The sequence below is a fragment of the Pangasianodon hypophthalmus genome, chromosome 15, assembly GCF_027358585.1.
Source record: "Pangasianodon hypophthalmus isolate fPanHyp1 chromosome 15, fPanHyp1.pri, whole genome shotgun sequence".
NCBI lineage: Eukaryota > Metazoa > Chordata > Actinopteri > Siluriformes > Pangasiidae > Pangasianodon > Pangasianodon hypophthalmus.
In genome coordinates this window covers 2,474,270-2,491,845 of record NC_069724.1, presented here as the reverse complement: position 1 = coordinate 2,491,845, position 17,576 = coordinate 2,474,270, and the positions used below count along the sequence as shown (strand labels likewise).

At 43.4% G+C, this 17,576-nt stretch overlaps 1 protein-coding gene across 1 annotated transcript; it reads right to left on the bottom strand.

The window, feature by feature from the left end:
- Positions 1-1,275: 1,275 nt before the first annotated feature.
- Positions 1,276-7,497, bottom strand: LOC113541715 (protein sprouty homolog 3). The gene is made up of 2 exons (XM_026938849.3): positions 6,983-7,497; positions 1,276-2,643 (listed from the first exon to the last, which is right to left on the bottom strand). Exon 2 carries the CDS (start codon positions 2,570-2,572, stop codon positions 1,721-1,723), a length of 852 nt encoding a protein of 283 aa, XP_026794650.1. The 5' UTR covers positions 2,573-2,643; positions 6,983-7,497; the 3' UTR covers positions 1,276-1,720.
- Between the last annotated feature and the right edge of the window lie 10,079 nt (positions 7,498-17,576).

Here is a 17,576-nt window from a genome sequence, read left to right as displayed (position 1 = left end):
GTAATTATTATAGGACAGATCATTATAGGGTGATCATATAGTGTGACTGTAATGTAAAACAAAATTTTTGTGTGGAACCACAAAAGACCTCTCCTCCATAATATGTAGCCCGCTTCAAAGTTAATTTGTAAGTGTTAGACAGGCCTGTGATTTAAAGTTAATTTTCCGATGGTAATAGAAAATAATGGTAACAATAATACCCAGATTAAACCAAATAGAATAAAAATAGAAATACAATAACAATCCTACATAGATAGAAAAATAGAGCAAAGGAATTCTAACAACAAGGAGCAGTGTGCATATACGGGGGAAAAAACATACACACTCGAAACAGATTTCTTGATTTCGTTTCTCATCCCAATTTTGGATATCAGTGCATCTGTTTCACCTTGTTCCCAAGTATGGTGCTCTGTTTCTTTCTGGTAAGGCAATCGACTTCGAGCCTTGTCTCAAAGGAGTCCCCTCTTCCTGTGTGAGGACACAAAGGGCTCTTCGACGCTCTCATTCCCATCAACCAGGGACGTGATTAGCGGCTAAAGAGCCGATCCATAGTGAAGTCCAAAGTGCTTAGAAATGTATGGCCATAGTGTGAATAGCATATTCCCGGCTAGCTTTCTTTGCTGTTCATGGATGAGTATGATCTTAAAAGAAGCAGTGCTCCAAAGCTCCTTCTTTGTACTATGGCCTTATGTGGTCCGGTACATTTTCTGACAATTTTTTGCTTGAGAGTTCTCTAAGTAATGGTGTAACATGTTATCTTGAAAGCAGCAGGGAAAAAAATTAGACAAGAGTCCATGTCAGAGGTTTTTTTTGGGGGAATGTATGATGACTGAATTGCAATTGGTCCCATAGCACAGCTGGAGATAGCACAGGACAAAAATTCCCACTACAGGAATGAGACGAGCAGACGAGAGGGTGGGGATGGTAGTGGTGGTGGGGGGGGGTGGAATGGTGAGGACGCGAAAGCGCTTGGGAGAGGCTGGCGTCAGGCTGCCCTGAGCTGGAAACCTGACCAGACACTTTGTCTTTCAGAGCAGCTTCTCTAAAAATAAAAAAGGAATGCTTCTGCTGAGAGCAGACAGAGGCCTGAGACTGCGCACGCATGCACATACACCTTACATGTCTTTCACACGCATCCTCATGCACACACACAAACACAAACACACACATTCGTTTTCTCGCTCTCTCAGGTGCATCCATCCATTCATATCCACACATGCCCAATGTCCTTTCATGTAACCACCTCTCAAAAGCCATTCCTGAATGAGCTTCATCTGGTCCCTTTTTTTTTTTTTGGTGTCCAAAATGGTTTGTACTCAATGTTTTTTTTTTTTTTTTGGCTCGGAGTCTACGTCCCCCTTGGATCAAACATCAGCCATTTTGCATACACTGTCCACGCAGTATGGCTGAAGATGATTTCCTGGCACTGTGCCTGGAAGATGCATTTTACCCAACGCAGCACCAGATTTTTTTGTTCTGATAGCTTACTCCCTGTAAAAGGTTACATATGGACAGCATTACCTGTCTTAGCCAGGAAAGTCAAATAAATAAATAAATAGACAACACTTTTTTTTAATCAATAAGCTTCCTTTCTTGCACGTAATGTAGCTAGGCCTGATTGGTTGGGTGTAGGTGAGTAAGTTCAGTGTTTCATGGTATCCTCGGGAATGCGAAAGGGGGAATGCAGTGACGGGATCACAGAAGGAGTGCCGTCTTGGTGTCATACCGGTTTGTCTAGAGTCTTGCGGAAAGGTGCAGGGTTAGAAGCGGAGATCTTGCGGCACACGGTGTTAGTGTTGCTGCAGCGGCAGCCAGGTCGTGTGGCACGGTCGTAACCACGCTGGCACATAGTGAGGCAAAGCTTGGCAGGAGGATAGCAGCACAAGCAGGGCAGGCAGAGAGACAGAACAGCCATGGTGCTCCATCGGGAGCAGGCATGAGCCGGGGCACAGGAGCAGGGTCGGTCTGCACAGTTGTCCTCATCGTCTGCCGAACAGTGGTAAAAGAGACCCTTCACACAGCACAGGCAGGTGCCGTACTCCATGGCATTCTCGGCTGAGCACAGACATCGCTGGCCACAGGCCCAGCAAGAGGGCAAGCTTCGAGGGGCACAACACTCCTGGCACTTGCAGCGGCTACAGCGTTCACAGATGAACAGATGTAAGCCTAAATCCTCTCCATCAGCCAAGCCTTTACTTAACGAATCTGGTTTCAGATCGCCCTTGGGTTGAGAACGCACTACTGAGGCCAATCCGGAATGGGAACTTGTTAATCCTGAAAGAAGTCTCTGGTCCGAAGCAGCACTGCCACGGGACATGGAGCTGATTGTACTAGAGCGACTCAGGTGAGCCAGGTGGGCATGTTGGTGCTGACTCTGACTGCGAGGCATCTGAGGATGTCTTTCATCGTGTGTATAGAAGACACCCACCTGCGAAGTGGGGTCTAGTGCTACAGGACGCTCGACATAGTCATTGCTGGCCCTTATCAAACGGATCTGATCTATGGACAGCACAGTGACCTGCTGGAGGTCCAAACCATCACGATCCATCCTGAGAGAAGGTGCTGAATCCATAATGTCACCAGTGCCACTAGGGAAGAGACTTGGATACAAGGCTCGCACCAATCACGGCACATCAGATAAACCTGGAAGACACCATAATACAACATTGTCATTAAAAACTAAATAGTTTAATTCAATGCACTAGATACTGGTACTGGAGAGAACAGCCAAAACTCATGCACACATAGCACCACTTACATAGTCTACTACTGAGACTAGATCTATTATTAGTCACAGAGGATGGAGATAAAGCTATTGGCATCACACTGTAATTTAGCATCTGGTGAACACAGCTGTTGACACAAGGGAAGAGAATCTGAGCAGAGAAATTGACAGCAATAAATTGTGGGAAACAGGGGAACCCATAAGACTCAGTGTCAGTGTCCTGAGGCATCCTTTCCCCAGCTGCTCAGAGGAATCCAATGGCCCCTCCCTGAAACTTTTCTTTTGTTAAGCCTTATCCTCCATAAACAGGAACAACATGGTTAGTGGAATGTACATGGAAAACATCAGCATCCTGGAATTGAGAAACAGACTGTTTGCATTATTCGATGTCATACCCCAACAGGAACTTGGATTGCATTCGAGTTTTGTGCATTCAAGACTCTAAATAAACTAAATGCACAAATTTAACAAACCTCCCAGGCTGTCTCTGTTCGGCCACATACTCTTAGTATTGCACAACAGAGACCCGTGAGCATGCATAAAGGAGGTCAGTGTTCACAAAGACGGTTTGAGAATGAATGGAGAAGCATTTGCTCGATGAAGAGATTACACAGAAGAGGAGAGCCGTGTCTAACGTAACCAGGAACGGAAATCCATACACAGGGGCATCAATTAGAGGAAGCAATGTCTGCTCCCAGTCTGCAAAGTATCCGGGGCACAGTCAGCTGAATTCCTGGCAAAATCGGTGGATGCTCTTGCAAAAGAGGTAAGATAGCATCCATCCTCTACCCCCACCACTCGCCCATAAAGTCGAGATAAGGAGGCCCAGGTCGGAAGTACAAAATGCATTTTCAAATTACACAGAGGAGGAAAAAGAAGTCCTGGAGAGTAATTACATCAAATCCAGCAGAGAGCAGCAGTCAGGGCCTATCAGTCCATCTAATTGTTTAGAGGGGCCTGCTGTTCATTTCCATGAGCTCATTATTTGGGGCCTGATTTCACAAACAACACCGGACTTCCAGCCAACCACACATCTGTGGACAAGCCAGAGAGGAAGTTTTGGGTTTGCTCATCTGTGTCATGTCAGGAACTTTTAAATTGCATATTTGTGAGAGCATTTGCACATGTCCTTTCCATGTGGTTTTCCTCAACTGTGTCAGCACTTGGGAGCATTTATCACTTCAGGCTACACTTAAGTTTACTTGAAACTTTCCACTGACTTTTCTTAAAAACTGAGCCTCACTCTAAAGTCTAAACTCCAGCTCTAAATGTCAAATGTGAGAAATAGTCAAATACTAAATGTGAAATTTCAATCAACATATTAGAGACAGCTAGAAGTACTGTCTTTTTTCAGATTAGTATGAGTTTGGGTACAAAAATTGGGATGTCCTTGTATGAATTCTGCAGACACAACTTTCCTCTCTGTATTTCTACTCTATGCTACACTCTTAGAAAAGGTTTCTTTGGCTGGTTAATGGTTCTATCTTTTTACCCATAACCTTTTGAGAAAAGGAAAGCTTTTTGTTAAAGAGTTCTATGTGGAACCTTCAGGGGTTTCAAAGGGACCAACTATAATAGGTAACAGGTATAATTCTTTTTTTTTTGTCTACCAACTAACTCAGCCCTACCTCTGTCAGCTTCCCTGTTAGACTTAAAATAAATAAATTAAATAAAGTAAAATAAATCCTAAAGGAGACAGCTTACTCCAGAAGTAGTGGGACTCACACTCTCCACACCCATCCAAGCCCCAGACCTTGTCTGCGTTTCCAGGGTGCCAACGGATCAATACGCCACACTCCAGCAGCAGAGGCGGCAAGGTGCTGACATCAGGAAGCCCAATGAACCCCCTCCCCAACCCCTGCAAAGAGCACTTTACCACTCTCTGCCATGTCCCAGAGCACTTGTCAGCTCCAGATTACCCAGACCGCATGGCAGGGTGAGGCCAAATGGAGATGCTTTGCTAATGTCTGAACATTGACTAAAGCAGAGCTGAAAATGTGACACAATCCCCAATAAGTCAACTGCTGCTGGCTTTGGAGATGACTGCTACAAAATGTTGGTTTCCTGGTGGACAATGAAGCAACCTCTTGCTTCTTAAGTGTGTGCACTGAACTATTGATCGCTGAGCTCAGATTACATCTTCTCAATCTCTGACCACGACCTCTAAAAGAACTTCTAGTCAATGAGGTGGGACTTCACAGGAAATGGGCTTGGGGTGTACTAGGGTGCATGCTTGTTTGGTTGGTCCCCATTATGAGGGACATCCATAAGAAGTAGGTGGTGTGCGATGATCTCAAATGCTTTCTCTGCCACCCAGAACAGCCAAGTTTAGCTGTTTTCCAGGTAGCGTTTGGGATCTGTTTCTGCGACCCAGCATTCAGATACAGCATAACTTTCTGCTTGGTTAGAGATTTTGTTCTGTCTGAAAGATTCAACAATTTGTCAGTTCATGGACGCAGAGAACAGTTACACACCAAGCAAGTCGACAGGTCAAATGGATCAAATTAGCATCACCCTTGATGGATGCTGGTATTTCTTACCACGCTGAGTGAATAGCCCCCCGGCATTTCTACTTCATGCTAACATTAGATTATAAAATACTAGTCCATTACTGTACTTTTATCAAGCAAAGTGCTCCATCACATCACAAATATGTACTGGGTGTGACTGCCAACTAGCCTGGGAAAAAAAATTCTGTGTTTGGAAAAAGCAAATCCTCAACAAAACACCTGTCTCAGGTCAAGACATCCAGGTCTGAGAGTGCATGGGAGCAAGAAAGAAAGGCAGATGTGTGTGGAGAGATGGAGAGAAAGAGAAACAGTGAGATGGCAGAGTGGGCCATGTTTACTCAGTGCTGCCTGCCATGAGGAGTAACCTGAAGACAGGCCCCTGCGCTCTGGGAGTATCAGTGCTGAGTGAGCTGTGCCTTGCGGCTCTGCCCCAGGGCTCCTTGCACCCGGTACCTTGCACACATCCGTGGCCAGAGTAACCTGATCCTGGGCAGGAAGAGGATGAGGAGCGCATATTATTCATAACAATCACCACACACCACTGACTGGGAGTAACTCAAAACCATGGAGCAGAGAGGAGACGGGAGGCAAACGAGCAAAGGGAAAACAGCCGTCCTGCCGAGGGTCACTGGACAATGTAAATGTAGCTGATAGCATGTGAGCCACTTCGTTAGGTACTAGCGAAGAGCTTTCAGTGACCTCTGGGGTTTCTGCTAGAACTAAAAACCATCAAAACTTGCTGGCTTAATTTATTAGAAATGTCTGTTTTTATATTTCGATCATCTCTTTCTGGGGCTGTGCTGCAAAAATTGGCTGGTGCTGAATCGGAGCTGATTGGCCAAAATTGTCCATGAGCTGTCAGTCAGCCCCTTCTGGAACCTCTGGGGACACAGCAGGATTGCATGACAATAAACTGTATGAGATTCCGGATGTGCTGAATCCGACCCCCAGGAAGGACTGAAATAGACACCAGCAAGTTCGGGAGTGAGAGAGAGAGAGAAAGAGAGAGAGAGAGAGAGAGAGCGGGAAATGGTGGGAGAGAGAGGAAAAATGAGAAGCAATATAGAGATATGTGGTACATGTCAGAGGGATGAACAAAAATATCCAAAAACTAAAATACCAGGAAAAAGTGTATCTATGTGTGTTTAAATAATACTACAGTAAAAAAAAAAAAAAAACTACAACATTTCTTCTATACTGTTATAATACTACATAATGTATTTCTATAATATAGAAATGTATTTCTATAATAACAATAGTATACATAGTAACTATGTATAAATATGTAAGTATAATAACAACAATAGAGGATGAGAATGTATTGTTTTGATTAAACTCCACTTCCAGTGTAAATTTCTAGTTAGATCTAGATATATTTTCACTCCCTACACCTCTACAAACACAATTTTGGAAACACGTTCCATGTAAAACTTCACCAAACATACAAAAGCCCCTCATCAGAGCTTTTCCAGTCCACTCATATCCACTCTTTCAATCTCTGCCAGCCCAAACTGGCTGTATTGACAGCTCCGACCTTGAGGACAATCAATGCCACCCCTGCATGCCCAGAGTCCCGTGCATGCATGGGGCTGTGTCCGAGTTGCTGTGTTCATTCAGGACGCCAAACTGGACGAGTTACTTACAGAACTCATAGATGGACATAAACAGACAATCCAAAGTCTACAAGTCATATGAAGTGGGACATTAATTAGAAAAAGGGAAATGAATGCACAGACAGGGCACTCACCTCTAAATGGAGGGAGATCCATTGTACAAGACCAAAGAGTACTTTAATTTCTTTCCTCTATCAAGTCACTTGATCAGCTTTAGATTTCTTTTTTTTGTAAGGGTCCCACACACATGCAGGCAGGCAGGCAATCCTCCTCCTCGGTCCTCAGTACTTAATCATTCCCCAAGGAGTGCACCGAGAGTCTCGGACGAAAGGAAAACATGCATAAACACTCCAAAAAAAGTAACGATTCTCCCAAGGAAAGAGGGCAACATGTCACACTACAATATCCCAATTAATAAAGAGGTCCCGGGTCAAAGTGAACAAGGAAAGCAGGGAATGCAACACTTCCATATGAAGCTGGAGAGCAGTGGATCTGCAGTTCATCTATTCTCAGTATGAGCTGAAAGTGTGAGCGCTGGATCGTCTCACTTGCACGCGCTCTCTCTCTCTCTCTCCCTCTCTCTCTCTCTCTCTGTGCTTCCTGCTCTTGCACTCATCCATTCACTCTGTGTGCCTCTGTATGTCAGTGAGTGAGGGTGACACATACAACGAGGGAGGGAGGGAGAGAGAGAGAGAGAGAGAGAGAGAGAAAGGGTGGGAAACAGAGCAGGGCGGAGGGGGAGGGGTTGGCGGATATGAATAGTAGATAAAGGCAGGGCTGGTGTGGGGTAGGAGGGGTAGGAGGGCTGGTGTTGGTGGTAGTGGTGGTGGTGCGGTGTGTGGGGGGGGTACTTGCTGGAGATAGTTAATGGCTAAGTGGCATCATCAGGCTGAAACTGAATCTCTCATTTTGCCCCCCCAGCCCCCCAGGCACTGTTCCACATGATTCCCTGAGCTTAGCCCAGAGTGAGATGGAGAGAGAGGGAGAGAGAGAGAGAGAGAGAGATGGGTTAAAGAAGAGACAAGATAAAGGCTGAAAAGAAAAGGGGCATATGCATGACTCAACAAAAAGTCAGGACACAAAGAATGAGAAAGCAAGATGACTATCTTGAAATTTGTAAATACACAAGGCTACTAAACCTATCAAAAAGTAGATGCAACAAACTGCCTAGTTATAAACTATTCATCAACACAACAAGACATGGATGGTTTTTGACGCACTTTAAGCATAAGATAAAGCTCAAATGGCTGCATATTATGAATTATGAATGAAATTTCTATTCTTTCAAAATATTTTTGCATGCAGGTAGCCTTCTTAGATCAGCTCACGTCCTGTTACAGTAAAATTCCCGATCAGAACCTGATGTTGTATATCTGTAAGTGTACGGAACGCAGACCATGTTCCTGTCCTTATTTACTTGTGTTGTTGCTACCAGATACCCAGAGACCTCATAGCAATGGCAACATGTCCATGGTAAGATTAGCAACTATTGTAACATTCTATTTTGCACACATCATTGTGCATCTCATGGACAACCCACTTCATTAATCCCAGGCTACACCACTGACAGATGTGATCATTTTGTGGCATGACAGAACTGGCCAAACATGTGTTGGTGTTGTGCTTACGTGTCATAGTGTGTTTCCTGTTAAATAGGAACAATACCATTGCATCAAATCACCTCATGGTGTATTTGTATTGCTGCCGTACTTATGTCCTCTTATTGACAGTACAGGGAAGATGTCACCAAGGTAACAGGACATGTGTGTGTGTAATAGCGCAGGAAGAAGGGTGCTTCCTGGCTTCCTGTGGAGGGAAATAGCTGGGGTGGCCAAACAGAGCAACGAGCCGGAGAGTGAATCAGGTTTCTCTGTCCTATGCAAACTCAACCTAAAGTGGGATCCATGGATCTCCAGGGGTCTGTAAAGCCAGAGAGTGCTGAAACATTGGTTTCAGAATGATCTGCATTTGGTGAAGCCACCTCTAGAGACAAGAACAGCACTGACGTTCTCCTTGTAATATCTAACATGGTTGGAGACACTTGTAGATGATCTTGGTCCACTCCTTCATGCTGAACATTTCAACATCCTTAATATTCTTAGCATTGCACATTTGGACTGCCCTCTCAAATCGAAGCCACAGGTTCAAATCCAGAGGATAAGATTTATATGGATGTTTTATTGGATGTTTGATTGCTGTCATTACTTTGATGAAATATGAGCCGTCAAAATGACTTTACACGTGTGCAACCTCGTATTAATGCCCCAAGGAGACGGGATGTGGTCAAAGGCAATAACCGGGTTCCTGGTGACGGAAAGCAATTAAAAATTATTAAAATGTTTTTCGAAGGCTGTTCCTTAAGGCTTGAATAATTTTGCCATGTGTTTTTAGGAAAATGTTTTTGTTAGAGTAAAGGTAAGTGATTTTCTTCTACTGAGTTAATTTTGCTGGACTGAATTGTACTGTTGTTGGATCTATTATGTAATTTTATTAGTATGCATCATAAAACATTTTTTTCTGTTTCGCTGCCTGAATGATGCAAATAAATTCATGCACTTACCTTTGACTGTGTATGTGTGTGCGTGTGTGCGTGTGTGTGTGTGTGTGTGTCAAAATGCACAAGTACTCCCTCTTGTGTAAATCATGTCTTCCAGGTTTTTCCCCTTTTTTCCCCCTCTTCCACCACCACATCTCCATTGTATTTATTTACTTTTTTGTTCATGAGTGTGTATCAGGAATTGTCTACTTGCGTCCCCCCAACTCCCCCACCCCATCTCTATGACTGTTTTCTCCATTTCCTGAGCTCATGATATTGCTTCATGCCAAAGTGAGCAAAGTTTATTTCGCTGTTCTTTAAATGTCTCTCTCTGTGATTTAAAAACCAAAGATGCAAAGGATGCACATTGTGTATGTGCGTGTATGTATTGGTGTACTGGTCTGCATCTCCCCCCTAGGCACCGTGCCCCACCAATACCCCCCACCCCACCCCACACACACACACACACACACACACACACACACACAGTTCCTGATCTCAGTGCCAGAGAGGAGGGCGGGAGCCGGACTAAGCCACAGCAGAATCAATGTTAAATGGCCTGGTTAATGACCGGCACACAGCTGACAAAGTCATTCATTTCTGCCGGCGCTGTTTAACTTGTGCGTGAATGTTTTTTCGTGGGTAGGATTGACTGCATTGCTTTAACCTTAACAGATATAGTAATATGTGTGCGTTAGCTAATATATGTTCTAATAAGTGCTTCTAGAAATAACTGTTAGCTTTGAGCATCAGTTGGTTTAAATGTGGATAGAGTTTTAAAGTCTGTTTGTTTAAAAAATATGGAAAGTGATCTGAAAATAATTTGATGCAAATAAACTGATGCAAGGTGTGTGTAGTGATGAAAGAGAGGAAGAGAGAGAGGAAGATTTTGTACTATAGAGTTACAAAACATCCCGTTACCCCCCCCCCGATTCCCTTTCCTCTCCGAGCTCTGGCCTCCCGCTTTACTTGATTCCTAGAAGGAAATGGAGAGAACTGGCCCAAAATCCCACACACTCATGCTGGCTTACTCTTCCAAACAAGCAGTCAAGCTCTCCCTCATCCTCTCCCTCTGTACCACTGAGCTCCATAAACACCACCATCTGCATCTGATCAAAATTAACGCTGCACCCCAAACCCACCCCCCCTCGCCTTTTTGCCTTGCTCTCTCTTTTTCTGTCCCTCTCATTCATCCTAAACAGGCTGATCCTGAACACACCACCCATCATCACAAATCATGACAAATCATGCATCATCAGGACACACGTACAAATTCGCAGACATAAAGAACTATACAGACAAACACACACACAACGAACAAACCAACCCAACCAACCGTCACGCCTTGGCGTAATTGTTGCCGATACTTTGGGGCTGAAGTATGCATGTTCCATTAAGTGAGCGGAGCAAGCTGATTGGCCGAGCTCGTGGCCCCTCGGAATAGCCAGCCTGGCCGCCAGCCAGCAGCTCATTTCCTGCCGGCCTGAGAGCCTCCAGCCGCTCCCACTGCAAATGCACTTCCTGACTATGTATAAAATTTTTATTAATGGCCAGGAGTGCATCAGCAAGGGAGAGAGAGAGAGAGAGAGAGAGATGAAGTTAGGGGACAGACAGCATTAAGTATGATTGAGGCAGAGAAGAGAGAGAAAAACCATGGCCTTTTGAGCGCATCTGTAGTCCAGAGCAGATCCAGTTATACGTCACTTTGCATTATTGCACAATCAGATAAGGTGAAAAAGGCGGAAGAGATGCCAACGACTCAGAAGTAAAGGAGCAGAGGAAGCACTTCAAGACACCAACCATTTCCAATAACACACACAAAGCATTGTATCACAACTTCACAACTGTCGGTAGAGTGAAATAGACCGACAGGAGACGCAGAGTGATAAGATTATTCACCTCGACCACTCGAGAGGTCAAAGGCTGACGAGTGGAAAAAGACAAGCAGCAGAAAAACTGACACATGGGAAATGTCAGAGCGAGCCTCAGTCCCCTGTCAGACTGGAGATTGACAATCTCTTTAGAAACGAATACGGAGGAGAGGAGGAGAGCGCGAAGGGGTGGGAGACTGAGACAACGAATGAGGAAGAGATTGAGCTACTGACAGAGTACATTGTGCTCCGTTGCTTTAGTGCAGGCTTGATGTTGTGTGAGTGTGTGTGTCCAGGGAGAGCTTCAGTGACCCTCAACAGGGGCCCTAGTTATAGAGGTAAAGGGGTCGACAGGGACCACCGAGTAGAGGCCCCCAAGACTCTGAATTCCTTTCTGAGAGATGGGGGATGGCACACAGCTTCAACCTCACATTCTTTCTCATTTCTCTGGCCCAGAAAATCTTCCTTCCTTTTCATTTCATTTCAATATTGCCACAACAACGTGACTAGCAGGTCCAACTTCTGCCACAAGACAGAGGCAGCTTCCTGCAAGTAAAGTGCTGTCTAATGGTAAAACCAAAAGCATGAACAATGTAATCTAATGAGATGAATATATGCTGATGTGACAGTGGAATCTGATGTAGGTGATCCGATCAGGCCTCTCTGAGAGGAAGCCGTGGGTGTTCTGCTGACATGATATGCGATTATGAATATTAATTATTGAAGTGCAGTGCGGAGCAGAGAAATATGAACCTGGAGAGACAGCACTTCTCTCAGACCACTCACTCTCTCACTATCTGTGCTTCTCACTTTCTCCATGAGTGCAGTTTAGATCAAACTCTCCAACAAGCCTCAAAGATGACTGCTAGTTATGTATGTAACTGTGGTTCTATGAATCCTAGATAAAGACTCACAGAGATACCTTCTTATGTTCATGTGTACACATGATCTCAGACTACTGACCAATTAGATTGAGACAAACCTATGTTTTAACCAACCTATTTTGATCAAACGTTTATTCTATATATCAATATACATCAAAATCCCCTTGGCCTCCACCAGAACCCCAGCACCAGACCACTTCTCCAGTGACAGCAGGGTTGAGCATAACCATCAAAGCAATCTAAACAAAGTTTATTGATTAATAGTTCTAAACAATAGTTCAACTGACAAAAACAATACAGCATATAAAAATCAGTAACCACAGCGGAAAAGTGATTGCCGTATCATCCGGAAATCATGAGTTCAAACCCTGATGATACCACAGTGAAGAAAGCAAAATTGACTGTGCTCTCTGGGTGGGAGGGGCATAGGCATATGTGAGCTCATGTATGTGGAAGAGGGTAGATAGCGATGTCCTCCGAGTGTGTTACGCCATCCTGTGACTCAGCAGTTCGAAAAGATGTTTCTGGCTGGCAGAGGAAGCACGTTTTATCCTTCACGCTTTCTGGATGGAAGCTGTCGTATGACAGGGGAGAGCTGGGAGGTGGGAGGGAATTGGCCAAATTAGGGAGCCAAAAAAAAGTCTGCAACCATTACTGTGCTTCAAGATCATCTTAATTGCTAATCATTACTTTCATGACACATCTGCATGCTTCTCATACAGTTTCGAGAAGAGATATAATGATAACAATTCCTGCTTATGTGTAGCCAGAAAGACAGTGAATTATCTATCATTCTCACAAAGCTAATGAGTGATAATACCCAGTGTTTAAGTAGATTTACTAATTAAAAATTAAGCTTTCTAATAATGCATTCAGTCTATCTATCATGTGAGGATGTGAGTCTTGGATATAGTTTTAGAACTTAGATGTTTTAGTTACTAATCTTCTGTACCTGTTTTTCTAACTCACTTTTGGGGGTGTAAACTGTGCCTTGAAAATTATATCATATTTTCATCTAGACCAAAATCTCACAAATTTTTAGTCTCGATTCCAAGCAAAGTCTCGAGTCATCAGTCATCATGTGACTCAAATACGACTCGATTCTGTTACCTTAAGTCCATGTGGTGCACATGTGGTCCGACAGCGAGAAGAAAGGGAAAGATGGCTGCATGACAGAAGTTTCTATTTCAAATATTGCATCTTATGTCACATTGTGACTGCTGAAAGGTCCTGACATGTGTGCTTATCTGTACCAGCAGATATATAGGTGGTTAGGAAAGGTTTATGCCCAGTGTTTTACAACACCGTAAGGAAAATTTTCACTTGCTTGCATACACAGAGAGCACACGCTCACAGGAGTGTATATGACCCCATTGCAAACTTGCCAGGATGGCTGGTTTGCACTCAGGGGCCAGAGTCATAATTTCAAGGTGTGGGGTCTGTTGAGCCACGGGGACCTGGGACAGGATGCCCTGTCTGATTGGTGTGTGCACAAACTGCCTGTCAATAACATCAATAACTGGCAGAACTATGGTCTGTTCAGTTTGCAAAATCCCTGCAGTAGGTGTTCCAAATGAACTGGACTGCCTTTTTGTGAATTCATCAACCTTTGGACACAGGCTAGTTGAGAGGCAATATATCTGCTGTCTGATTGCAACAGTAGTGAGGCAGCTCTCTGACTCACAAAGTGTGCATCTGCCCAGTTCCAGAGCTTGCTTGACCACCTCAGCATTGTTTGTGCCGCTTTAGTGGTTGATGTTAAACACCACCGTAGTATTGTCTTTACACACTGTTAGTACTTTTAAGGGTTCCTGGAAATGTTGCAGCACTAGCCACACAGCTTTCATTTCAAGGATGTTGATATGCTGATAATGAGCCTTATTTTTCCAGCCTTTTCCTTGAAAATATTTCCATACAGCACCCCACACCTTCCCTTTTGATAAGGCAGGTTGGTCTTAGAAGAGGAGTAGCCACAGGATGGACAAAGCAGGAAATTGCCTGAGGTCCTGAGCATTCAGAGAGCCCCTGAAGCCTGATTACTTGTAGTTCATTGAAATGTCAAAATGCTGGAATTCCACTGAAAATGTCTGATGGGTAATGTACCGTAATATCACTGGAAAACCTCCCAAAAAAACCCCTGCAGAATCTTATTAGCATGTCTGTGACTTGAGAGCATTTCATAGGGATAGTGTTAACATGAAGACAATAAATAAAGACCCATGCAGTCTGTATCTCAGCAATGTCTCATGACCATAGATTTTGATGTTGTATTAATAATGACTTAGCCTAAAACAAAATTAAGTTAAAAGGCTATCACACTTGACTTATGCTATAGTCTAATATCTAGGAAACTTTTAGAGCAACCCCATAATAGGCAGTTGGGGGTCAACAAGAGTCATCCAATGTACAGTCTAGCGGCTCATTTTGAGTGGTTTTAGCCATACCTATGATGGAGCACTCAGAAGAGCTAGCATCATTAGCCAGGATTGCCAGGTTTCAGCAAAATGTCCAGGCCAAATACATCTTTAAAAAAAAAAACTAAAGACTTGAAACTAGCACAAAAATTTCAGGCACTGGAAAAAGAAACATTTTTGTTCTTTTTCTCAGCGTTTGCGTGGGAAATAAGGTCATCATGGTGCGCACACATTTCTAACATGCAGACATTATCCACTCCATAATTTGCTATAAAATAAGGTCTTGCAGAGTATTTTTAAACTAGCTCAATTAGCCCTAAAAATCATGAACTTGAAAATTCTGTCATTAACTGACTTGTCCGTTGCTCCTCCCTTGATCATGGGGCAGCGTGATACCTGCCCCAGTGGGCCTCTATTAGCACTTGTTGCGTTTCCCACTAATTTTTGACCACTAGCTACATTAATAACTCTATGTAGCTAAATGGAGCAGTGAGCATGCTGCATCTAGAAAGGTGAACAAATTAATGGAACATCTGCTTATTTCTGTCAAACAGGAACATGTTTTTTAATCACTGGTCAATCAAAAGAGGTAATTAGTATTTCAAAGGAATTTGAATATGTATGGAGTTGAGTGTGAATGAATCATTATAAAGATTTGCTGAACATCTGATATATATGGTTGGGCTCTGCATCACCTCTCCATATGGATGAGTCACCACTCCTCTATTTGGCAATTTAACAGAGTACGTCATCTTTTCTAGCCTAAGTGGCTAATTAGCTTGTGATTTTAGAGACTTATATAACCTATAGGCCTGTGATATGAATTAGGAAAGTTGTTTTTCCTGAAAACATAATTAGCTTTGACATGAACATACAAGCATTATTGCCATTAACAACAGTATATATACACTGTATACGTATGTCTATATAATAAAATGAGCTGTAGTTTCTGCGTGGAGTGTTGGATGTTCTCCTCATGTCCATGTGAATTTCATGCAAATTCTCTTCAGCTCTCTATTTTCCATTAAGTCAATACTTTAAATTGCTTCTAGATGTAAATGTGTGTGTGTGTTTGTCATTCTCTACGAGCAACTGGCGTCCCATCAAAGGCGTATTCCTGCCTTGATCCATCATGACCCTGACCACGATAAAGCTCTTCCTGAAGATGAATTGATGAATAAATGACTTTTGCAAATATTGAGTATTACTTTATGCCACCATTACTAATGTAGATTTATGACATAATGATTTTTTGCATGAGTATTAGTTTAAATAATATCAAAATATTTTCTGAATTTAGAAAATACAGGCAAAAAGACACAAACGTATTTTGAAAGAAATGTCACGACTTTTTTTTCTCTATGACTATCAAATTCTAATTTTTTTATTCATTTATTTTCAGTAACCGCAGTCAAGGTGGAGGTGGATCCAGACTCAATCCTGGGAACACTGGGTGCGAGTTGGGAACACACACACACACACACACACACACACATAGGGGCAATTTAGAGTTGTCAAGCCACTTATTGCCTAGTGACGTGAATAAATATTAGTGGAAAATGGGGAAAAACTGCTAGAGAGGAGAACGCCTGTAGACAATTCCTGACACACACACACACACACACAGACATAAATAAATACAGTGGAGACACACTGGTGACTGCTGTGGGGGGGGGGGGGGGGGGGGGGGGGGGGGGGGGGCGGGAAGGGGAGGGGGTCATCATGGAACACATGATTTACACAGGAGAAAGGACTGCACACACACACACACACACACACACACACACACACACACACACACACACACACACACACACGGTCCACCACAGCATGACAGCAAAAAAAAAAAAAAAAGCAACAAAGATACAGCAAGAGACAAGGTTGAGAAATAAAGCAGCTTTATGACTTCCTATCAAGGCCGTATATTCATGAGAAGTAGTGCACTGTTAGACTCAAATGACAGAACGATAATGTGAGTGAGCGAATGAGGGAATGAGAGAGAGAGAGAGAGAGAGAGAGAGAGAGAGAGAGAGTGTCTGTAAACCCAATATCCTCTGTGGTCCCAGGGGCAGTGAGTGCATGGCCAGTGCAGGAAGAGAGAGGCTGCATTATCCACATCAAAGCCCCGAATTATCAGCCATAATCAATGCCTTCCCATTACTAAGCCTGCTCGCCTCTCAACTCTACTCATACACTCCTCTCCCACAGTATAGCGTGCACACACACACACACACACACACACACACACACACACACACAGAGGAAGAGAGAGAGCTTGACTAAGCAAACTCAACCTCATCAGAAGGGGAGAGAAATGTTTTGATGGGTGGAGCAGCAGCTGAGATTTCAGGGCTTGTTGAATGAGCATCTCAAACGGATGATAAGAACATTCCATATGAGCCGAACATCTCGGCCTACTCCAGGTCCACTTAGAACATTTTATAATCATTCATCTCATCACAATTATGACTATTAAATCTCTACAAATCTCGACTTAAATACTGCTAAAGAAGGTCTACATAAATAGTCGTATACATACGATTAGCTTTGGGTAAACTACATGGAAATGGTATTCTGGCTGACATTCTGTGAATGAATCAAAATGGTGGCCAACCGTAAGTGCCCTTCCTGCCTATAATGACCTCATTCATGCGGATAGGAAAGCTTTTACTAAAGGATAAAAAAGGAAGAATGTGTCACCCCCTAGTGGACAAGAGGCTTACCACGATATAGCACTAGGTGACATGGGGTGGAGTGTGTGCCAAAATATAAATAAAAATCAATAAAATCAGGGTTATTGAAAGGAAAGTTCATTCAATCATCTCCAGTAAGTGCTTTATGCTGGTCAGGGTTGAGGTGGATCCCGGGAACGCTAGTGAGAAGTGGATGAGATGGATTTTCCCGCCTTGCGCTGAGCGTTCCTGGGATAAGCAACACCCTGAGAGAAAGTCATTTCTAAAAGCACCTTATATTTCATGACACATTTTAATAAAAAAGACACAATGAATGAAAAGCTGCACTGA

Excerpts from the sequence above, each read along its gene's own strand:
- LOC113541715 (XM_026938849.3), bottom strand. The coding sequence starts at position 2,572 with ATGGATTCAGCACCTTCTCTCAGGATGGATCGTGATGGTTTGGACCTC.